The sequence below is a fragment of the Odontomachus brunneus genome, unplaced genomic scaffold (genome assembly GCF_010583005.1).
Source record: "Odontomachus brunneus isolate Ranch 3 - 2012 unplaced genomic scaffold, Obru_v1 Obru_scaffold_167, whole genome shotgun sequence".
NCBI lineage: Eukaryota > Metazoa > Arthropoda > Insecta > Hymenoptera > Formicidae > Odontomachus > Odontomachus brunneus.
Genome location: NW_022639617.1, coordinates 155761 through 179606, shown reverse-complemented (window position 1 = coordinate 179606; position 23846 = coordinate 155761). Strand labels below are relative to the sequence as shown.

General features: G+C 45.2%; 2 protein-coding genes across 6 annotated transcripts in view; one reads left to right on the top strand and one right to left on the bottom strand.

Annotated features, from left to right (window-relative positions):
* LOC116851191 (ELAV-like protein 3) overlaps positions 1-23846 on the top strand; it is a 66223-nt gene that overhangs the window by 5864 nt on the left and 36513 nt on the right. Inside the window, exon 1 of one of the 4 annotated variants that reach the window (XM_032830368.1) lies at positions 22125-23813. The exons of 2 other annotated variants lie outside the window; for them this stretch is intronic. The gene's annotated coding sequence lies outside the window, so the exon portion shown is untranslated. Of the gene's footprint in view, positions 1-22124; positions 23814-23846 lie in introns of those variants that run through there. One more of the 4 variants, XM_032830367.1, reaches the window with a different exon arrangement.
* Positions 563-13977, bottom strand: LOC116851190 (cytosolic carboxypeptidase 6). Of its 2 annotated transcripts, none has more exons than XM_032830364.1 (7): positions 13606-13977; positions 8345-8709; positions 5341-5774; positions 4701-4904; positions 4292-4515; positions 2823-3018; positions 563-2006 (listed from the first exon to the last, which is right to left on the bottom strand). In XM_032830364.1, exons 1-7 carry the CDS (start codon positions 13619-13621, stop codon positions 1667-1669), a joined length of 1779 nt encoding a protein of 592 aa, XP_032686255.1. In that variant the 5' UTR covers positions 13622-13977; the 3' UTR covers positions 563-1666. The 2 variants fall into 2 exon arrangements, with proteins under 2 accessions (XP_032686255.1, XP_032686254.1); XM_032830363.1 differs by lacking the exon at positions 13606-13977 and adding an exon at positions 10418-10594.

Below are 23846 nucleotides of genomic sequence, written 5' to 3'. Positions count from 1 at the left end.
TACGTCCCAAGGACACCTTTTAAAGTTTCTTGTGAAACACTCAAAAACCTCTTTCGGCTTTTAGATCTAAAGTAGCCATAGCTTTGAAACTCAAAAGGCGCCGGCAACGGCGTTGACCTCTAATTTTACAAGAAACTTTGAATGGCGTCGTCAATTCAGAGCACGAAAGGAGTCAATTCATTACTATTGCATTATCAAAGAGATTTCCAAATTGGCGGTTCGTTAATCAGATATCTCTTCTCGGAAAGTTAATCAGATATTTCTCCTCAGATATTTCTTGTTGGAAAATGCCCGCAAATTATCTGTGTCGAGATATTTCGAAAATTCATTTTTCCAAATTAACAACCGTCGCGTGGCGATTGTACACTTCGATACGTGCAAACTTCACAAAATAATTACGCACGAAGCTCCAGCTGCGATTCGGGAACGGTGTTGTAATGTGTGAAAGCATGTATTTTTCCAAGTTTCATTTGATTCTTGATAATCCATTTTATTTTGTCAACATATCTACATTTTAACGTAGAAGTAGTTAGCATAACATAGTTATTATCTCTTGGCAACGATATCATAAACGACCATAAGAAATGTAACAAGTCTCATGAAAATGTATACATACACACGGTAAGGTATACGTATCGCTTTATCGATAAGCTCTAGCAACCAGGGAAATCATTTATTGTCACGAATAAGGTGTCTAAGGTAGCATAAGAGAAGGTCGGAGAAATACGCTCTTGTGCGTTTGCGTGAGAGAGAGAGAGAGAGAGAGAGAGAGAGAGAGAGAGAGAAAGAGAGAAAGAGAATCAACGTTTGACAGTGCGAAGAATAAAGGATCGTCTACAATGTGGCCGCGGTTACGTTTGAAAGTCGTAGGACCAGTCTGTGAAGCGATCGTGTATACTATTTCTTTCGCGTAACCTCGTGAAGGATATAAAGTTTCATTGACGAATTCAAAAAAACTCTTCGCGAAGTTCACGCGAAGGAAGTAGACACATGATGGATTCACAGACTAGTGCCACCACTTTGAAGCGTAATCGCGACCTCATTGTGAACGACCCTTAAGAGCCGCGGCACACAGAGAAATGTAAGCAGTAAGAAAATGAACCAATCACCATCGATTATTCTCGGATTGTAAGGAGAATAATCAGCTGTGATTGACAATTCGCTTGCTGCTTACACTTTTCTGTGTGCTCTCGCGCCCCGTTATCGTCGAGATATCTTCCGAGTCGACATTATTCTAAGAGAAACGAAAGCTTATCACTAACGCGCATACTCAGCATCCGCGATATTCGATACAATCGCCCCGAAAAGAAGATCTCTTCCTCTCCTCCTCGAGAAAAGCCTTCTCTCTCCTGTGTCGATCGACGCGACGCGACAGTTCAGCTCCTTGACCAAATACGAGAATTGCGAGCATTCCGCGCAGATCAACGTCGGCGTCTTCCCCCCACCGGCCGCTCATCGATACTCTTATCTCGCGGAAGCTGTTCCAGCGCGTGGATAACAGCACAGCGATGCAGGCGCGAAAGCAAGCCCCTAGCCTCCCTCGCCCTGTCCGTGTTACGCAATGGAAGTGGCGTAGTGCGTAGTAGCCGTGTGAAATTTTAGCCGCGGAGACGTCCGCGTCTCCGTGGATTTCGCGTCGGGGAGGAAATCCGAGGCGGGATGATCGTTATCTGCGCGACTTGACGCTCCTGCGAGGTACCGTCGCTCGGTTCCTGCTGGTCGCGAGCTCCAAACCGCCCCGTGTCAGCTGATTGAAATCGATAATGGTGAGCCGCGGCTCGGCGGCGACGGTGGCGGCAGCGGCGGATCGTCCCGTCGTCAGGGATTGCACCCTGTCGAGTGGTGCCCCGGGGCTCCGGAACCTGTAGCTCCGGCTCCTGCACCCGCCGACGCCCGTCGTTCCAGTTTCACTCGCGATTCCGGTTCCGGGCTGGCCCATCCGCGTCCCGCTCATCGATCGGTAACGCGCGCTCGGGAGCGGCTCAGCAGCCTCCTCCCGGAAGTACCTGACGATTCGACCCGAGATTAGCCGACTACCGTAGTAACGACGGTAGTAACGCCGACAAATAGCGCATGCAACGCGGGCGAGCGAGATCTATTTCGGGTGCGAGCTAAACGAACGGGCGCGCGATCACGCGGATTGCACTTTCCACCCTTTCTCGCATTGGTCGACATTGGAGCGAAACTCCCCGCCCGCAAAGCGCCCCGCTCGGAGAGCTATCGCTCTTGGAGACGGCGGACTTGATTCTTTATTCATCACGGGAAAGCAGACGTTGATAAAACATTGATTGACTCAAGCAAGCTGCGCTCTCTTTCTTCTTCTTAAGTCTTATTAATAGTTGTCATTTGAAAATTGTTTGAAGTGAGGTACTCAGATTTGAATTCAGAGTTAGATGGGAGCTTTTCAATTGGAGCTTTGAGTAAAAATCTGAACGTCTCGTGTGAGACAAGTTTCAAGTGTCAATTGTTTCCTATTCAGTGATGATTTAAATATCTGCGCAATTCCCCCCGGGAGGAGGGCGAGTTTTTCTTTTAATAAACATATACCTAGAGTTTTCTCTTTATTGCTATTTTTCTTATAGAATTTTGGAAAATGGAATACAAAGCTAATTTGTTCGTGCTATGAATTAAGAAGATATACAATAGCTTAAGTAAATCAACATAGGAATTTAATATTTTATCACGAATTTTGTCCAGGCATATCATTTAAGAGGTAATACGGGTCTTACTTTCATTTTTGTTATGTACGTCTCATGATAATGGCGATAACTCTGCGAGATCCATCGCGATTGATATCGCGTGAAAAGGTTAGAGATAATTACTCATAAATGCTGGCGAGATGCAAGGTCGCCGGAGTCCTGATTGTTCTCGGCCGGGGCTCCCTTGGAAGACGATGTCTCTGTCGGGATTGACGCGTTCGCCTGTTCGACGGCTGATCGGGCAGCCCGGACGGGATAAGCCCAGTAAGCTTGTAGTACTCCAGGAAGACACGAGCCAGATTACGACCCAGCCTGTAATCTGCGATCGAGTCTGACAGTCAAGGCTTGAAATTTCTCGAATGCAACGTCGGCTGATAAGATGAAATAAGGTGAATCACGCCCCATATATCGTAACACTATCCGACGATTTAATAAATAACGGCTCAGTGCTGATATACAATCACAACTAAAAAAGATTAAAAAACAAACAAATAAAAGCTGGATTTTGGAGCTGATAATAATATCTAATAGTCATGTAAATACACAATACAATACATATACGTTTCGGCCCTGCTGTGAGCCGTTGTCAGTAAGAAATATAAACATTGAACGCCTATCTAAGTATTTTTATGCTAAACGCACGATAAGAAAGAAATATGTCACATCGGGTAAGAAAAGTTATTTTATACGAGACTTATTTTAGACGAGATGTCACTGCAAAGATCCTCTCCTGTTCACCGATCAGTTCCCCACTCAGCACATGGATGAAGCCAGTGTGAACTTTACTTCAATCCATGTGCATTGCCGATGCATTGCTCGTACACTGAGAGAAAAATGTATGATATTTGGAACTATAATGGCATAGCAAAAATATTATAGTTAGGAATATAATTTTTATAGTAAATGTTACCATAATATTTGTAATATTTACAATATAAGTATAGTATAACTGACCCGTGTAAAATTTTTACCAAGAATTATAATTATTTGAAATAAAAAATATGGTAAATATGGCAAATATTGAATGGTAAGAGAAATTAACTATTTTATATAGTCAATACAATTGGAATATTTGGCAAATATAAGTACATGTAACTATATTCCCAAAAGGTGCTTTACCATATATATAGAGTAATAAGATGGTGACTATAAATCTGTGTTCATTCTACTATATCTTCATGTTTAAATGAACTATAAATATATGTTTGAGGCCAAAACGAACTATAAAATATAGTGAGATTATAGTTATTCCAACTATTTTTTTCTCTCAGTATAGGCCATATTCATGGTCGCTTCTCAGGAGAGACGCAAAATATTTTGATAGCATTCAATGTTTATATTTTTTACTGAGAATGGCTCAAAGCGGGACAAGAATGTATATGTATTATATTATGTATTTACATGACCATTATTTGACCACCATTTTCCTGTCCAGCTTCTGAGATATCGCTGTTTAAATCCTAGCTAGCCAATTTCTGGCTAGTGAGTTTTCAGTTTTTCCTGGAAATTCTTCTACTTGGGTATTCATTCGCGATCACTTCGACGTGTCTTGTTATCATGGGGGGGGGGGGGGGGGGTCGCGCGAAGGATACAGCTCTCTTCCGTGTACGGCATTATGCCGGGCATCCCTTTCTTGTTGTAACCGTACATGGAAACCTCGATGCTGTAGCAGTTGACGTGCTCCTTCAGAATGGAGCACAGATAACGACGAGCTGTCCCGGCTTTGTTATGGTCCTGATTGTACATGGTGTTTCCCAGCTCGTAGTCCTCCGCGTGTTGAGCCAACAATTTCGGCAGCACAATGTGTCTCTCGTACCTGAGAGGCTGGCAGCCGTCAATCAGATTGGATTACACGGGCTTACGGTTAGTTACGAAGGTCACGGCGACGACCTTTTCCTTCCTTTTTTCGCTTCAGTAGAACGTGACTCATTTTCACGCTTCAACGGGCTCCGGTTTAACGAGACCTCTAATGTTACGCGGCCGAAAAAGGGTTAGAATTACCTGTAGACGTCCTCGTACGTGCTTCCGTAAACGAAAACACCTGTCGCATTGGTATGCGCGTGCAGATCCAACACGCAGTCCAAAGGTGTTTGCGAATTCTTCTCGAGGGACTTCAGTAGCGATCTTGCGGCGAGCAAGGTGGGATGTATCCATTCGGAGATGCAGTTCCACGATCGATTCAGGTCCAGGCCCATCACGCTGGACCTTAATGATCGAAATTGTCGCGAAATAATCGGACCTTACGTATCCTCTCTCCCGTGACGTTCTTCGTTCGTGATACTTAAGGTCTTGGCAGAAAAACTTGAGCAATAAAAGGATTGACTAAACACAATCGAATATTCTCGAGCTGTAAAGGGAATCATCGACTGTGTGGTTGGTCAATTTGTTTACCGCTTGAGCTTTATACTGAAGCTTTTCTGTTCTTTTCATTCTCGATCTTAAAAGCAAAGTGAAGTTAAGTTTTCCATTGATTTCTAATTTCGTCAGCTAGAGGGAAGACAATTCATCACCGAAGTATTAACCGTCTCAAAGCCAAAACGGAATTCGAAAACGCCACGGTCCCTTCTGGCTTTTAAATTGGTCTCACTGTTGGCGACAGCTAGTTTAAATTAGTTATAGAGACAGACAGGGACACTCTCACCTGTAATTTCCGAGAAAGACGCCGTCCGGATTCAGCATCGGCACTATCTTAAAGATCACGTATTCCCGGAGCACCTGAGCTATAGGATGCGCGCTGACCAAGAAATCCATCAAGCCCTGACACACGAAGGAAGACGGCGACTCGCCCGGGTGAACTCTAGCGAGGACAACGACCACTTTTCTAGGTCGCTCCGTGTCTTCGAGGTCGGAGGTTATAGTTACGAGCTCTACACTCCTCTTCTGAATCGACTCAGCCAGCGTTTCCCGCTTCGTATACAGCGGTCTGCCGCACAGATTGTCCAGGTGTCCCAAGTAGCGGGTGTACGAATACGGATAAGTCAGGGCGAACTGATATACGTCATCCTCGCGGTCGAACGCGAACGCGAAGCTCAGCACATAATGATTCTGGTGTTGCGCGGATCTGTAGTAGAACACCTGAAAGCGGGAGTAGATTGTGTTTTTTTTTAACGAGTGTTAAGTTAAAAAGTATAAATTTTAGGACACGTACACCTAATTCGGAATATTGTGTGCGTTTTGGTCTTTAAATGCGAATATTTAAATGTCCAACACACTCTCTAAATTTCTTGGAGTGAAAATACTGCCACTCTTGCAGTAAGAGTGAAATATTCACTCCAATCGAGTGAAACATTCGCTCCTATGAAGAGTAAATACTGCCACAGGAGTGACTGTTTCACTCGACTGGAGTGAATATTTCACTCTTATTGCAAGAGTGGCAGTATTTTCACTCCAAGAAATTTAAAGAGTAGAGAATATATATACACTAGGAAAAATATATCTAGGAAATGAGAAACATTTATTCGATACGTACTTTAATAACGTATTTACTTACATGCACTAATATAAAATATTACATATAAAACATGTTTCAAATAAGATATAAAATATTTTATAAAACATTTTTCAAATAGAAAAATATACATATTCTGGAAACCTTAATGAAGCGAGCGAAACGCGGTCGACATTTTAACCTCAAAAGAGAATTTGCAATGATAACACTTTAAGATCGCGCGCAAACTATATAATAATATATTTTGATAAGAATAACGCAGTACTCGATAATATCTGTGAGAATGCACGACGACGATCGGCCGTCTAGTTAGCGACGTCAGTCGTGATTTGCGGCGTCGATAATTCTAATTTAGAAGGCCGCCGGTAATAGCCGATGGATTAATTGAATATCGGAAATTCGCGTTCCGACACAGTTTCTCGAGATTTCAGTCGTCGATATCGCTGATGTAAATATCGCGGCGTTCCTGTGTTAGTCGCGCGATGAATCTAGAGATTTGATTTGCATAATCGACGAGACGGCTTATTAAAATCGACACTTCTGCAATTACGCCGTACGGCACTGCAAAGGTTTTCATCAGGATACGAGAAATCGCATCGACCTTCTCCCACAACCCTCAAAATCGCGAATTTATTTCGCGGGTACGCGCTCAGTCGAGACTTCTAACGAGTAATCCTATCCAAAAGGTACACTTCGATTTCTTTCTAATTTGGCACAAATATAGAAGCAAAAAATATTTAGGTCATATTTTTTCACTTTGGCCCACTTTGAGTTTTACAGGCAGTTTAGTAGTTTTAATGTTCTCACTCCTATGATCAACAAGCAAAAATGTGTAAGAAATAAAATTGAATACAAGATATAGGCATTTTTGGTTTGCTGATTATGAATATGAAGTCAAATGTATAAAATTATTTGTGTAAATAATAAAATGTTTAAACAAAACATGTAAAAAGTTGAAAAAATCATTTATACAAATAATTTGGCCAAGATTCGAACCATTTTTTACTAATTTAGCACAGATTTGAAGTATTTCTGTTGGAATTTCGGCTAAAGAAATTTAGAGTGGTTCATGTTTCAACTATGCCGATTTTGTTAAAATTTTAATTAAAATTGCCGGATTTCTCTCTCGGTTTGTCCGAGATTCGAGTCATTTTTGACTAATTCAACACAAATTTAAAATATTTCCGGTTGGAATCTCGGCTAAAGACATTTAGAATAGTTCGTGTCTCAGCTATGTCGATTTTGTTAAAATTTTAATTAAAATTGCCGGATTTCTCTCTCGGTTTGTCCGAGATTCGAGTCATTTTTGACTAATTCAACACAAATTTAAAATATTTCCGGTTGGAATCTCGGCTAAAGACATTTAGAATAGTTCGTGTCTCAGCTATGTCGATTTTGTTAAAATTATTTAACTATATCTTGTATTCAATTTTATTTCTTATGCATTTTTGTTGCACTTGTTGATGATAAGAGTGAGAACATTAAAAAGCTATAAACTGTCCGTGAAACTCAAAGTGGACCAAAGTGAAAAAATATAACCTAAATATAAACCGAAATAATAGAACGCTCCTTGAATAGAGTTAACTAATAGTGAAATATTAATGGCACATAAGGAGCTATCACGGATGTCTTAGTGCTATTAAATACTAATATAACTTTAATGTTAATATGATTGTGGGAGGATAAAAATGTCCAGTATGTCAAACGCACGTATCGAAATTTTCTCTTCGATTACCGTACGCGGAGAATCAACCTTCCATTCCTAGACCGATCCTTGAGTCCCAATTTTAAATATATATTTTAATTAAAATCCCAAACCCCCATTAAACCGAAGACTCAAATAGATTCCTTTTTATTATATATGTTGCGAAAAAACTGCCTTCGCCGGGACTCGAACCTGAAACCTCCTCACTTTCCGGGCGGGACGCCTTTTCATTTGGCCACCGAGGCTTCGACAGTAATTTTTATCCTCCCACAATCATATTAATATTAAAGTTATATTAGTATTTAATAGCACTAAGACATCCGTGCTAGCTACTTATGTGCCATTAATATGACCTAAATATTTTTTGTACTTCTACATTTGTGCCAAATTAGAAAGGAATCGAAGTGTAACTTTGGGGTAGGTTTACTTGTAAGTTCTTCAATTAAAAGGTGTGAAGATCAAAGCTTTAATTAATCCGAAAACAAATCTTACCTGCTCTCGCGGTATCCGCTGCCACTTCGGCCTGCTGCTGCTCTTCACCAGCGGCGTCATCCCCTGCCGGAAGAGATTCGCGCTCTTCGAGATGTTCACGATGTTGAAGATCACCCGCTGATCCGCCTTCACGTTGTCCACGGTGAAGTTGAACCACATGCGCAGCCGGGGGCCGCAGGTGTCGGGCCTGATGAAGAGATCGTACTCGAACTCAGAGATCAGGTCCACCCTTCCGAGATTGCCGGTCTCGAAGGTCGCGTCGAAGCAGATGTGACCCTTCTTGGCTTTGCCACTGTGGCCCGGTGGTCGCATCACCATCTTGTTCACGTTGCCCAAACCACCCTCGGCATCGCTGTCCTCGCTCTCTGCAAAACAGTGCGCCGATTGTGCAATTACAATAGGGAGATGAATATAATCCGAAAATTCTCGCCATGAACGACGATCGAGGTTGCAGGAGCCGTTATTAATAGTGAAACTTGTCTTCCAAGTGAGATACTCAAATTTGAGCGTTAGATGAGAGTTTTTCAGTTGAATCGCGCGATTACAGATCCCAGTGCCCAGCAAACAAGATGACGTCAAATGACGTCTTAATGACGTATTATTGACGTTAGAGACGTCATCTTGTTTGCTGGGTGTCACACGTATTATAACACAACTGAAAACATAGATCTGAATCTGAAAAATATTCATTTCTCACATCTCGCACGAGATAGCCGCAGGTGTCAACTATTAATACGAATCTTGGGTCTATATTAATAGTCGTTACTTGAAGTTTGTTTCGTTTGTTTGTTTCAGATTTTCAGATATTTAAATTAGATCTAAAAATTCTCAGATTAGTTCCAAATTTCTCAGTTGAATTATATAACACACGTGACGTAAGTCCGTTCTTTGCACCGCTGAATTGGTGCGGTAAGTTAGAGTAAGAAAAATATATACAGGGTATTGGAAAAAAAGGTCACATATTTTGACAGCAGGTAGTATTGATCAAAACAAGAAGAAAAGGTTTAATTAACATGGGTCCTAAGACTAATATCTTCTAAGATACAAGCTATTTTGTTATTTGAGCTCTTTGTCATTTTCTTATTAGTCGTGTCATCTTTAGAATGTAATGAACAAAGGAGTAGGGGAGAGTGGGATACAATGGGGATATCTTTTTTCTAGATGCCTTAAAAAATAAAAAATTAACAAAGGGAAATAAAGAAACAATTTTTATTTTAATATGAAATGTAATCATTTATCTTCCTTAAAAAAACTGAAGTAAAGAAACTGAATGTATGATAACAAAATAAAAACTTTTTTTTTACAAAAAACAAAAAATTTTAATGCTGACTCAGCATTAGAGGAGGTGCTCTTTGTAATTGCCATTCACTCTCACGTATGTTTCAGCCCTACGTCTTAGAGAATCACGCACTCTTTCAAATACACCAGGCTGGTCAGATATCCCCATTGTATCCCACTCTCCCCTACTCCTTTGTTCATTACATTCTAAAGATGACACGACTAATAAGAAAATGACAAAGAGCTCAAATAGCAAAAGGGGTGAATGGCAATCACCTCCTCTAATGCTGAGTCAGCATTAAAATTTTTTGCTTTTGTAAAAAAAGAGTTTTTATTTTGTTATCATACATTCAGTTTCTTTACTTCAGTTTTTTTATGAAAGATAAATGATTACATTTCATATTAAAATAGCTTGTATCTTAGAAGATATTAGTCTTAGGACCCATGTTAATTAGAACTTTTCTTCTTGTTTTGATCAATACTACCTGCTATCAAAATATGTGACCCTTTTTTTTCAACTCCCTGTATATACTTATCTCACTCTAACTTGCGCTAGTTCAGCAGTGCGGCTACAAAGAACAGACCAATTACATCTGGAGTCGCGATTCAACTGAGAAACTATCATCTAACTCCGAATAGAGACCCGAGTGTCTCGTATGAGGCAAGTTCCAGATGACAATTGTCGACACAAGCCTAGGAACGGGGGTTTTGAGTAATGAAAACTTCCCTCCGCGAATTCTTTCCTTTCCTCCCCTCTTTCTTACGAACGCGCGCAAAACAGAAAGAGTGTCTGACCAGCGCGCTGGTAAAGACTCGTGTGCTCCAGGGGATCGCGTCCCTCGCCCGAGAAGGCCATGACTCTCTCTTCAAATGACTCGAAACGGCACGGCCGGGGTCTCGCGAGCGATCAACGACAACGACCATAGAGCAAACGACGACGACGACGACGACGACTGTGTGACCTATCGGGCGGAAGATACGACGCGGAACTGACGGCACCGTGATACCCCGGGTATCCAACACCTACCTCTACCCATAGCAGTAGGTGTTAACACCGCCTACGTGATAAGAGAGGCACGCCGTTCCCCGCGCGTTCTCGTGCACGTTCGCCCTCCACCTCCGGGGGTAGCGGGGTGATTTCGTGATTTCTCGCGGGCGCGAGCGATTCCGTGCGAGAAATAGGAATCGGATCGCTAATCGGGGCCTAACTCTCTCGCGTGGCTGCCAGGCGCCGACGATTTTGTACGTGAGATATCTTTCGACAGCCGCGAGTTTCTCCCCTCGCACCCACCCACTCATACACACATGTACGTCTAACCAGGAACTCGTTTGCGGTCACGAGATTCGCGGGGGCGGAAGTGAGAAATCGGCGGTCGGCACGACTTTCTGATAGATTCGATTAGCAGATGCTGAGATTGGGGATGAGCCGGGGGTGATAACACCGGGTGCCTGGGACGGGAGACGCGATAGTTTTACGGGTTTGTATGAAGTTCGTAACTGGGGGATGGAGTGAATAGCGCCCTGTGTCGTTTTGCTCTCGGAGGTCGATTAACCGCAGATAAAAGATACGATATTCCGGGATGGGAAGATCGTTAACGGCGATTACACGCGCACACTTCGTACGCGACATTTCGTTGAACGGGCTCTTCCGTTGAGCGGATGAATTGACCAGATATTGACGTGCTACGAGTGATACTTTTACGACGCGAGCTCAGGAGGGGGAGAGAAAGAGCTTTCGAATCGTGTTTTCGTGCGAGCAAGGGAGCCACGAGGAAACGTGTAGACGACGAAGGGCCACGGCTTTACCAGTCGTTTCGGCTCGATTCATAAATATAGGACGGAATTTCTTCGGCCACCCCTTCGCGTCCTTTGTCGTAGAGACACAGTCCGTTCGCCGGCGCCAATCGTTATCGTTGATCTAAATCGAGATCACTCGATATCTATTTCTATCATAGCGCGCGCGGCGCTCGACGTCGCAAATGTCGCACCTGATGACTTATGGTGCTATAGCCGCTCCGGGGGGACAGGTAGGTTGGAGGGGTGGCTATACCGAGTTTGCGTCAAGACACATACGGCGGGCTCGTCAATGATTCAGAACACGGAAATAAAAGGGACTACACACACATACGCACGCTGTGTCTCATCGTGAAATGTTCAGCACTTTATATATCCATTGAATGTCTCGCGTAGCGCCACGTACGACGTTCGGGCCAGCCAAGTCGTTCGTTACATTTCGTTGCTTCAAAGTAATTTATAGGCTCACCCCGCGTGTGCAATCGGCCATTAGCGCAAGTGAACCGTAATTCTTCAAGTGAACTTTCTAATTCTCCAAGTGACATTCCATGTCGCGCAGTGGACTGTGAAGATCTTTTGCGGATAACAGGAACTTCATGTTAATTGAGACGCACAGAGGAAATTATCCTTCCGCTACTGAGAAAAACGATTATTCAGTTTACTTTTCTTGTTTTGAATATCGGTCACCCCTTCGACGAGGAATATTTTTATTTCAGTAGCCTCGAAATACACTCATCGCCAATCTCGGTAAGACTCATTGTTATGCGCTCGAAAGAAGAATTTATTTTCTTTACAAGAATGTGAAATTTTACTGAAGAAAAAATTGGTGCAACTCTGAGTGAACCGGACTTTTCTTGCAATTTCATATTATTGATTGAGTGCCAAATTCATTAGAATTCAGAATGCATTTTGAATGAATCAGGATGAACTTTTATGATAAATTTACCGATACACAACTAATATATGCAGAGATACAACTAATGAAATACTTGAAACAGGTAATATGTTCTTGAACGCAGCATATATTTTCCTGTGTGTGCATAAATACGTGTCTGTAATTGAAAACTATTCATTGAAAACTAAGATTTCTTTAAAGAAACGACAAATTAGATAGAATTTAAATTTTCGCAATGATATTCCTCTCTCTCTCTCTCTCTCTCTCTCTCTCTCTCTGATTAGCTTATAAATAGAATCTATCTTATAAATAATTTTTCGAAGATATAAGGAATTAAACAAGGAAATCTTGATAATTGAATATTATCTCACCTGTGAAATTCCGCGGAATGTCGATTCAATGTCTGTAACATGATAAGATCGCTCCTCTTTTCTGAATTATTCGCGTGAACTACGAACTATTTTCGGCCGACCGCGATGCGACATTCTCTCGGGAAGAATCGAATGTTTCTTTAATTCGCCCGAGTGAACAATCGCCGCGTTCTGGTATGTTTACATTGAGCAAACGGCGTCACGAAATTGAAAACGAACAGAGCATCTCCCGGAGCGGAGAGGTCCTCCTCAGAACCTACAAGTGGCATTTTATGCGTTTTCTGTAGCAGGAAAGAAAGAATTTCTGTTTTCTTGTGTCTTTTTCTTGCGCATACACGGTCCTTCGGGATATACAGAGGCCTGCGTTCGGGCACGCGCACCTACCAGCGAAGTGAATAAGCAACCCAAGTCGTCATATTGACCAAAATATTAATGCAACACCCTGTACGTGCACTTGACGAGGCGTGTCCGATTGACTGATGAGACTTTCGAGGGAAACTTTCGGCCGCTCGTGTTCTCGCGTGCAAGCCGAAAAATGGACGCGCCAATTAACGCGTCTCCCGGCAGCGATTTCAAGCGGCCCGCTGATTGACAAGCGTGTGGAGGTCTCGCCTCCACGTGACGTCGTTCTTGCCGGGGCCGAGAGAGTTTCGCAAAGAGATGGGCAAAATGTCAAGGTGCAATCGGCGAGCGCGTGATGATCCTCGCGTGACCCCTCGACGGTGTATAAATCCGATCGATCTTGCGGATCGCGCGGGCGAGATCCATCGGGGAAGTGTAGACGCGTCCCGCGTGATCGCGCGGACAGATCGCTGATAGCGCGTGCAGTCACGAACGCCGGTACGGGCCGGTTCGGCTCGAAGACTCTGACGGCGACGATAACGACGGCGAGCACGAGTATTCGCGAGCACACACGTACGTACCGGTGTCTTCGGACATGTCGAGGTGCTCGGCTGGACTTCAATCCGCAGGACTTCACTCGGACCACAACGGCCGCGGCTACGTTGACTGCGCGACACCGTCGGTCGAGTCAGCCTATCCTGGTTTCCTTGGTTCCGTTGAATCGATATATACCTCGCTGCGAGCGCGGCTTATCTTGTACCGCGACGTGCTTTTGCACGGCGAACGAAAAAGTAAAAATCACTGAGGACGACCCGGGCTGACGAGGCTGCCCTCGTGTCGCATCATAAACCCGCGGCCCGTGAGACTCTCTCTTTGCCGCACTCGAAAATATATAATCTTATCCTTGGCGAAATCCTCTATACGCCATCGAGAGAATTCTTCTAAAACCTAAATTCGAGGAGAAATATTCTAAGAGCAGTATTATTCCTAGGAGAGGAATATTCTTTCTTAGAATTTGGGAGTACAGGAAAAATAACACTAGCAATTGAGATATTTTTTTGGGTATTAGGATATTTTCCTTTTGGGAAATATTCTAACATCGAAAATCCTCTTAAGAGGATTCTCTAAAATCAAAAAGAAAATATCCTATTTATTAGGAAAATATTTTATAGAAGAGAAATATTCTTTTGGTCAAAGTTTTTGTTCAGAATGTACAGGAAATATTACATTTCGACTAGAGTTTTTTCGGTGTTAAGATATTTTCTTCTTGGAAAAAATATTCTCTAAATCCAAAATCCCCTAAAAAATATGCAAATTTTCTTAAGAGATTACTTCTAAAACTAAACGGAAAATATTTCAAATATATTATGCTTTTCTTCTTTAGGTTATATATAAAAAAATTCCGCTCAGGATAAGATTATATTTTTTAGGTGTGATACACCTAAAAAAGAAAAATGATTTATCTCACGATGCATTATAGTGTTTCATTATTTTTGTTTTTATTTATTTTACTACGCATACCAAATGTATTTATGGAATATATTTTTTATTGATGTATTTGTTTATAAAAAGAGGATTCTCTAAAATCAGAAAGAAAATATCCTATTTATTAGGAAAATATTTTATAGAAGAGAAATATTCTTTTGGTCAAAGTTTTTATTCAGAATGTACAGGAAATATTACATTTTGATTAGAGTTTTTTCGGTGTTCAGATATTTTCTTCTTGGAAAAAATATTCTCTAAATCCAAAATCCTCTAAAAAATATGCAAATTTTCTTAAGAGATTACTTCTAAAACTAAACGGAAAATATTTCAAACATATTATGCTTTTCTTCTTTAGGTTATATATAAAAAAATTCCGCTCAGGATAAGATTATATTTTTTGGGTGACCTAAAAAAGAAAAATGATTTATCTCACGATGCATTATAGTGTTTCATTATTTTTGTTTTTATTTATTTTACTACGCATACCAAATGTATTTATGGAATATATTTTTTATTGATGTATTTGTTTATAAAAATCATCTTTTTTAATGTTTTTTATATTTTACCTAAAATCTCTAAAGTCTCTAAAAACGGAACTGTTGTCGCAAGCGGATTGATAACATAACGGATTCGCACATTTACAGAGGCGATCTTTTCGACTGTGTTATTGTTTTGTTAAGCCACCGTTGCAAAAACAGTCGTTGCACCCACTCCAGTGACGGCGGTAGATTCACGGCATCAGGGACGATCGCTCTTCCGCGTCTCCTCGACGGCGTAGCCCTCGCGAGATCGATCGTGGCGCTGCTTAACGCTGATGAAGATTAGAACGATTTTACGCGGCGATCGGATCAGACACTAATTACAAGCCAGTCCTTGTTACTTCCGATCTCACGTAGCTTTATGGATCGTCCGTTCTCTCTCACGGCCGGTCGAGCTTGTAACACCCCCGGACGGGGGTGAGTTTGGACAGCGAGCCAGGGGCTGGATGGGTGGATGGGTGGACACGTAATTCGCGCGCATGAAATTCGATCGCCACAAAGGCACACCGGCGGAGCTCTCCACCTTCGTGCTTCAGCTCGGCACGCGTGCAGCCTCTCATGCCCGGGCATTTATGCACAGCCCGTTCGACGCGTGTGCAGCAACACTGGTGTAAGGTGTGCGAGCACACCTATCGGTGAGCGGGCTCCCGGTTCCAGCGGGAGATGATGATATGGGATGGGAAACGCGTGGAAGGGGTGGTTAGACGCGAGGGTGGAGAATAATGGCGCTCTCGTTGGCACTGCGGCGACGGGGTATTTCCGCGAATAATTTGGCGAACGAGGATGAGAACGCTCGCTCGCTCGCTCGCTTGGCGCGACAAATTTCGGCTCAGCGTAATAAAGTAGATTGAGACGTATGGCGTCACTGTTCAGTCGGGGATTACCGGGCCCTCGAGTTTTAACAGAGACCGTGGAATGATCGCGCGAGTAATGATAATTTATCGCGGGCACTTTGTATAAGTTTGAGGGTGAGCGCGGAGGATTGTATCGGATCATTTTGTCGGGGGTGGAAATGAGTATTCGCGGGTCCCCGCTCGCAGCAGAATGATCACTAATGACAGCGAGGTATCTCACACAATTAGCGCCTACCGCGTGAAACGTCGGCGAGATCAGTCGATGTCGGCGCGTTCGCGAGAGGAAGGTTCACGTGCGACTTTTTTTTGCGGGGCGCGCGATTTGCGAGACATGTGGCGTTCAGCCAGATACGATCACGTGAGATCTATTCGCACGTAAATTGTTAATCTCTCAAAACCCGCCGCGAAACGCTCGTCGATCTACGAACGAAATCACTCCCTTTCTCTTTCTCTCTCTCTCTTCCTTTTTCTTTTTCTCTCTCTTTTATAATCTCCTCTTACCTTATTTCAATCTCCTTTCCTTCACGAACACGGACAACCGCGAAGGAGGCTCCGACGTTTCATAACGAATTTTCGAAGGTAAAGCGTGCAAATTAGATGCAATGCAAGGACGTAGGAAATAAGAAGGGGAAAGGGGAGGCAAGCGACGGAGGTGGCGGAGCAATTTCGCGCGAATACGAGACTGCAAGATCCGGTAAACCAATTTCTCGGAGAACACTTTTCTGGATGTCGGTTAGTGGTGGTGATGGTGATGGCGGCGATGGTGCTGGTGGTGGTGGTGGTTGGTGATGGCGCGTTCCCTGGTGAACGTCCTCCTCCCCCGGGCTTTGGCTGGGACCTCCGGGTAAAGCCCCCTTCGGCGCCCCCTCACATCGTGCGCCCCTTCCACTCGCTCCGAGGCTACGGGGTGCGCGAAACAGGGCGGCGGGAGGGATGTGGAACTGCACGGAGAGAGAGTGAATGACTGGGAGAGAACGAGGGAGATCGATATCCGAAAGACCCCCCCCTTGTCTCTCTCCCCCCTCTCTGCCTCCACCGTCGGCCGGCGGCCCCGTCCGACGCTGGCACCCCTCGATCTACCCTCCCAGTGGCGTAGGAAGGAGGAACCGCCGGTTGGTTGGTAGAGAGATGAAATGGGCGCGCCGTTTCTCCCAGGACACTCGGAAGCACAAAGAGGACGCGAGCGAGCCCGTAAATTATCCGTCGCGCCGTCCTCCCGGAATTTATGCGACCTTCTCGGGAAGGTGTCTAGACTCCTTTGGCGATTGAGACGCGGCGGCGACGACGGCGGCGGCGGCGGTGGTGGCCGCGGCCGGGGGTGGGCGCGACCCTGCCGTTCGATCGATCGCCGGCGATCGGCGAGTCTCACGAGGAAGTGCACCGCCACCCGGATCTCGCTCGAGCGCTATTTTTCGACTACGCCCGTTCCTCGCGATCGCGAACTCGCGGCGACGCACACGTCGTGTCGCGGACCGTTTCTCGAGATGATTATAATTGCAAAGCAGACGTAAATAAAGCGCTCGCGGCACAAGCGGCGGGAAAGAGAGGGAGGGAGCTTCTTTGCTGTGCTCGCGCGATCGATACGTTGATTATTCTCAGCCGCTGTTCGTAAACATGTCAAGACTTGGTCGAGAGGAGAGTTATTTTATGCCACGGGCGTAAGAAAATATGTCGTTATATGGCTATAACCGCACAGGAATATCGTCGTTTTACTTCCCACGTCACACCGTTGTCCATATGTTCGAAATATTCTGAGGATACTCAAAAGGCAACGCGTGTATTGCAATACAGTCCATAAGATCCGCTCCTTGGAAACACCATATTTCGTGTAATATGTATTGTGTGGTGTATACCGCAACGATTGCGAAACCGCATGCGAAATTGCGCGTCCAGGGCGCATGATTAGCGGTATCGTCGCGCAATTCATTCTCCTACGCCACTGACGCACTTCGACTGACCCTTATATGCATACGTGCTATTTACCATTAGATTACACCCCTGGTCTCTCTCTCTCTCTCTCTCTCTCCCCTTTCCCCGTGACCCTCTCCCTTTGTCCGCCGCCACGACTTCTCTGCTCCGACGCTCGCCTATCTCTTGTATATCTCGCAATACCGAAATGTACAAGGCGGCACGAACCAGTCCAATTATTTATCATCGCGTCCGATGTCTATCGATCCTCGCTCACATCTACGACGTGACTCATTAAGGAATCGTTCGTTACACGCGCCACTCGTTAACCCCACGTCGCGATCGTCCCGACAGACAAACAGACCCACGCACGTGTGTTGATAAAAAAGAGAAAAAAAGAGACAGGAACGAAGGAGCAGGAAGTAACGATCGATAGACGTTGTATTTTAGTGCCAACTCATTGTCCATGGCCTCCGATCATAGATGAGATCGCAGTTGCGAGATAATTCTCCTTCCGCGACGGACTCTTCTCATACGCGGCGCGTTCGTGCAAATTTTACACGCCCGCTGTATCGCCCTGTATCAGAGAGAATGTAAAATAGCTGCTGATACAAACGGAATGGAACAGGGGGAATTACAGGACCATATCGCGCGCAACTGCGATACATTTTACTCGGATAGTCGTTCGCGAAGTGCGACGCAGCCAAACGTACTGGGAGCCGCGCAGAAAATTTCTTGGGATCCAAGATTTCCCTAAATAATTCTGGGTTCTGATTAGAAGTGTAATGTTCCAAATATGCGATTCTGAGCGAGGAAACCCGAAGTTCCGCCAATAATTTTTGTAGTCTTCATTTTAAGTTAGAATTGAATAAAACATGAATTTGCCAAATAATTCCATTATTCAGTCAAGTACGCTCAAAATGTTTTGAGAATATTTTATTTTGTAACATTTTATTCTAAGACATAATAATTGGTATGTAAGAATAAGATTCCTTGTTTGATATCATAATAATATACCGACATTATGACTAATATCATAATACGACGATATCATAATAATATACCGACTAAAAAAAGCGCGAATAGAAACCGATACGAATACGATAAAATGATCGAATCGTGATTGAAAAGTGAATTTTTTAATCATTTTCTCATCATTTTGACATCATCGTGACTTTTTGTTTTACCTCGGCAGTATTTATGTTTCGATTCTAAGGGCTAATTACATAAATCCTTTTTTCTAGCGTAAGCTCGTAAAAGTGAGAAATCTAATCTTTTAAAATATATGAGAATGTTCACCTTTCACAAGTTTACATAGGAGGAAGAAATTCACGATCGTCTCCAAGTACTGCAAAATTATTCACTCGAAAAAATAATTTACATGACTGATGAGTAAAATTGAGTTCACGCAAAAAGATTCATGATCGATGCCCCCGGCAGGAAACCTATGCTTGGGACAAGAATGAGATTCTCAATTGGTATCGTAGTGGAATAACCACACTGAAAAAAATAGTCTACCTAACTAGAACCTGTTATAATTATTTTTGGCTCCATAGTTATAAGTACTAAACGTTTTTTCTCAGTGCAATATTTTGGGGAAAATTTGGACACTCTAATCTGTGCTGCGTCCGGGAGAATCTTGGGAAATTTCCGCATGACTCTGAGACGGCGCACAGTGGCAATCAACTGCGTTGATCATGCGTTAATGATGAGCATGCAAAATGAGTATCCGAGAACGACGAGAATACTCGCCGTGCGAAATTGATTACTACCGTTGCCGCGAGCGCGCAATGAGATTCTGGGGGATGCAGTCTCATCTCTCGTCAAAGGGAATACGAGACGCGTCGCATGATGAAATTTGGCCACGTTCGCGTTACCGAAAAGCCATTTGCCTGGGGAACGGGCACTCCCGGCGAGCTTTTCCACCCTCTCGCAGCGCTTGCGCCGCTCGGTCCTTCACCAACCCTCTCTCTCGCTATCTTCTCCTCTTCCCACCCCCTCTATCTCTCTCTCTCTCTCTCTCTCGCTCGCTCGCTCGCTCACTCGCACCCCCTTTCCTCCTCATCACCACTTTTCTCTCTTTCTCCTCTCGCTGTCAACCCCTTCTCCACTTTGCATTCTGTATTTGGCGCGTGCGTATTTGCAACGGCACCCTCACCGCCCCCCGTCCGTCCATCCATCCGTCCGTCCGTCTGCCTCTCTACCCCTTTTCTCTTGCACCCCCTCGTTAATCCAGGCGATGTACAGTTGTTGGGAAAAGTTCATGTGTGTCCGCGACATTAATCATGCCGCCTTTCTGCGAAGATCGCCGGTCAGGGCGCGACACGATGAAGCGGGATGTTCGGCCGTCCGATGGGAACCGGTTCGCGTTTGGGGAAAAGAAAACAGAAGGAAAAAGTTCGGTCGGAGAGCCTCGAGAGCCGAACGCACTCCAGGGGTTTGTTCGCTTCACCCCTGCCTCGGGTGCGCGCCCCTTTTTTATCCCCCTTTTTAATCCCGCCGTACCGCCGACGGCTACGGTGTTTGGAAGTTGGCAACCATTGTCTTAGCGACCCCTCGGCCGACGTGCCCCTCGTTTCTACCCCCTTGCATTTTTCTCCGCATTTTTTCTGCGTCTCCTCTCATCTTTCCAAATCAGCCGCTCTCGCGGCTACCAGCGCCTGCGCCTGCAAAATTTCACTATCCCCTTGGTGAACCCCCTTTGCCTTCTCCCTCGGTCATTCTCCGGCCCGTCGTCTCGGCCTCGCTCCTCTCTCTCCTTTCGCGTCGGATGTCGGAGAAGACAAGCGAAATATCGTCTGCCCATAAAAGCGACGGGATCCTAACATCGTACAGTGTGAGAATCTAAGCGAAACTTGGCTCTCCAAAATTCGAATTTCGTATGCGCAATGCTGAGCGATCCAATATATTGATTGTATCTCTACCTAATTTATTGATCTCCACCTGATATATCGGTTGCCAAGCAACCAGTATTAACAACCAACCTACAGTATTCCTCAACGATACTTCAACTAAGAACGTGGTAGATTTTGACGAAGTAGTGTTCTGTAACGCTTTCTGTAAAAAATTAGAAAGGTAGAACCTTATATGTGTGTGTTGAGTACAGTTTAGTTTCAAACATCTTTTGGCGTACATAAAAAATATTTTGAACATAAGAAATTAATCTGGGCAGTAGAGGGTTAATACAAGGAAGGTTTGTGCAACGAAAATGCAGAAAATGTTATGAAGGAGTTTTTGATTTCTTCTGATTCGTACATATCAAGTTTCCGCGAGTAGTAACAATGACGAATGTACTTAATGATGTCATAGAATTTTGTGTCAGAACCTGACATACAACCGACAGACTACTTTGTTTTAATTTGAAACACGATTTAGAATATTGGTCAGGAGAATATCTTAAAATCTTCCACCGTGCGTCGCGCGCGTATTTTCTTTTTCCTCCTCCCCCTTCTCTCTCCCCGTAAATATCGATCGGTCCGTAAATAACCGCGGCCGCGTTGCTCGGATTATTTATAATTATAGATCGTCCATATTCGTCGTGCTTCTGCTTTGGCAGCCCGGACGTGGCCGTCTGGTGAGATATATCAATTACGTGAAACATTAATTCGCGGCGCGGCATTACCGAGGAATCGAGGAATCAGCCTCTGCGAGGACCCACGGGCTATTATTGAGTTCCCTAATTTTATAAAATGTCACCAGGTCTGTATCGATCCGCGGCCGTGCCGCGATTCTGTACAGTCTCTTCCTTCTCCGTCTCTTTTTCTCTCTTTCTCTCTTTCTCTTTTGTCTCCCGAAGCGAAATCCGTCGGTGTCGAAACGGGAACGTTTATTGCTTCCCGCGCGAACCGCAGTAATTTGTGCGATGACCGGGGCGAGAGGAGGTTCCCCGTTAACCCGGCGGGATCGTCCCAATCAATAATCCCCGCCGGTGTCATTTATCACCACGGCCACGTCTCCCGCGCTTGCATAATGACTGGAAAAAAAATGCCTCATGGCTGCGCCGCGATGTGCGCTCGGTGTTTGGAAATATGTGCATCGGAGCAACGCACAGGACCACCGACCGACCGACCGACCAACCAGCCAGCCAGCCAGCCAGCCAAGCAACCAGGCAGCCAACCCCCAAGCGATTCGCGGAGGGTGCAAGCCACGATCACGCTTGCGCGACCTCCTATCTCGACGGCGATTCTTCTCCTCCGCCGCCGCCGCCGCCACCCTCGCGGATCTCTTCCGCTTTCGCATCCCACGACCTCTCCCGCTCTCGTTCTCCTCTGCAGCCCGTAAAACCAACGCCGTGCTCCGTGAACGGCGTCTGCGTACATCGGCATCGCCGAGTTCCGTCGGCTTTCCGAGCTTTCTCGCGATTCTTCGCCTCCCACCCCCGACGGAGGTCGCGAAGACGGTGGGGGTGCGCGTCGGCGAATGCCTGGAGGGTGCAGCCATCGGCGTCAAGGCTCGGCCCTGTCAGTTTAGTTACCGCACCACATAAAGGCATTGCGTTGTAGACACCGTTATACCCGCAACATTCTTACTATTTGCTTGCATATCTCCTGATTTCTAACCCTTCAATTCGGCAAGAAACGAAAGACTACATTCGGTTCGGTATCGTTCGTTGTCGTCGCCGTCGTCGTCGTCGTCGTCGTACAAGTCGCCGCCGTCGTCGCCGTCGTCGTTCTGTAACATTCGGTTGTCCCACTGCTTTGTCCCATCCACGTGTCGATCGAGTGACGCCGCCGTCGTCGCCGTCGCCGCTGTCGTCGTTGTCGTCGTCGTCGTCGTCGTCGCCGTCGTCACACCGCCATCGCCAGCGGAGCAAAATCGCGCCAAGAGAGAAACGAAAGAGACGAGTTCTCACGGGAACGTCGCCTGCGCCGAGAGATCAGTTGGCCGGGGTGAAATCGGTCGAAGATACAGAGCAGAGGAGCGACTGCCGCGTTCTTCCCTGTCTTATGATTTTGTTCGTGCCCCTGTCCCGTTCTCCATCGACCCCGTCACCCCGCGAGAAGCTACTTCACGATCGCCCCGTCGCACGATCCCTTCCGACAGTCGCGTCGCGTCGATCACTCGAGGACTCGCGAACGGATCAACGCGGAAGACGGTGCGCGATTTTCTCACGTTGTACCGCGGCAGCGAGAGAAACCGCGAGAGAGTTAAGCGCGCGTTAACGAGAAAGAGAGAGAGAGAGAGAGAGAGAGAGAGAGAGAGAGAGAGAGAGAGAGAGAGCGCGAGGAACGAGAGATCGTCAGCTGGAAGATCCTTTAATCGGCAGAAGAGGCATCCGGCAAAAGAGACAGAGAAAGAGAGAAAGAAAGGGAGGGAGAGCGTGATCGAGCGGGCGAGCGAGAAAGAGAGACAGATAGGAGAGGGTCCTGTGTCGGGGGTGGGAGTGAGAGAGAGAGAGAGAGAGAGAGACTACTGGGCGTGTTCGCCGCGCGCGAGATTTGTTTATCTTCCGTTGCGAGATATACGCGCGCATTAATCCGAAAGTGCATCGCGTATGGTCTGTCTGGGACCCTGCGAATCCTCGTACAAACCGTGAGGACCGTGGAGCGATGAGGGATTAGTGTACGTGCCGTGAAACTCGATGCCGGGACTCTCGTACGACGGAATCGGAAGCCGGCTTCCTCGTTGCTCGCGTCACCTCGGATGTTCGTGATCGCCTCTTGAAAAAATACGCCGCGCGCGAGCAGAATGCTGGGAAACTGGTTCTAAGGACACGGGAACGAGAAACGAGAGAGAAACGAGAGAGAAAGAGAGATCGAGAGAGAGAGATAGAGAAAGAGAGAAAGAGAGAGATATACACGCGCCGCCGCCGTAAAGATCGGAAAATCTCGTGCGATAAAAAAAAGAGAAAAAAGAAAGTACGTAACGAACGGGCAGACGAGTATCGGAGAGAGTCTATAGAGAATAGAGAAATAAAAGTTAATAAAAAAAAAAAACCCACCGTCGTTCCGTTCTGCGCCCAGATATCGGCATCCTCCAACCACTGATTTTCATCGTTAACCGGTATGTTCATTTGTTTCTTTACTTTCGTTGTTT

Coding starts and splice junctions, on each gene's coding strand:
- LOC116851190 (XM_032830363.1), bottom strand. CDS start 10,478: ATGGCCTTCTCGGGCGAGGGACGCGATCCCCTGGAGCACACGAGTCTT. Junction 8,710..10,417: donor GAGTCTTTACCAGCGCGCTG/GTCAGACACTCT, acceptor ACTGTTTTGCAG/AGAGCGAGGACAGCGATGCC. Junction 5,775..8,344: donor AGCGGATACCGCGAGAGCAG/GTAAGATTTGTT, acceptor TCCCGCTTTCAG/GTGTTCTACTACAGATCCGC.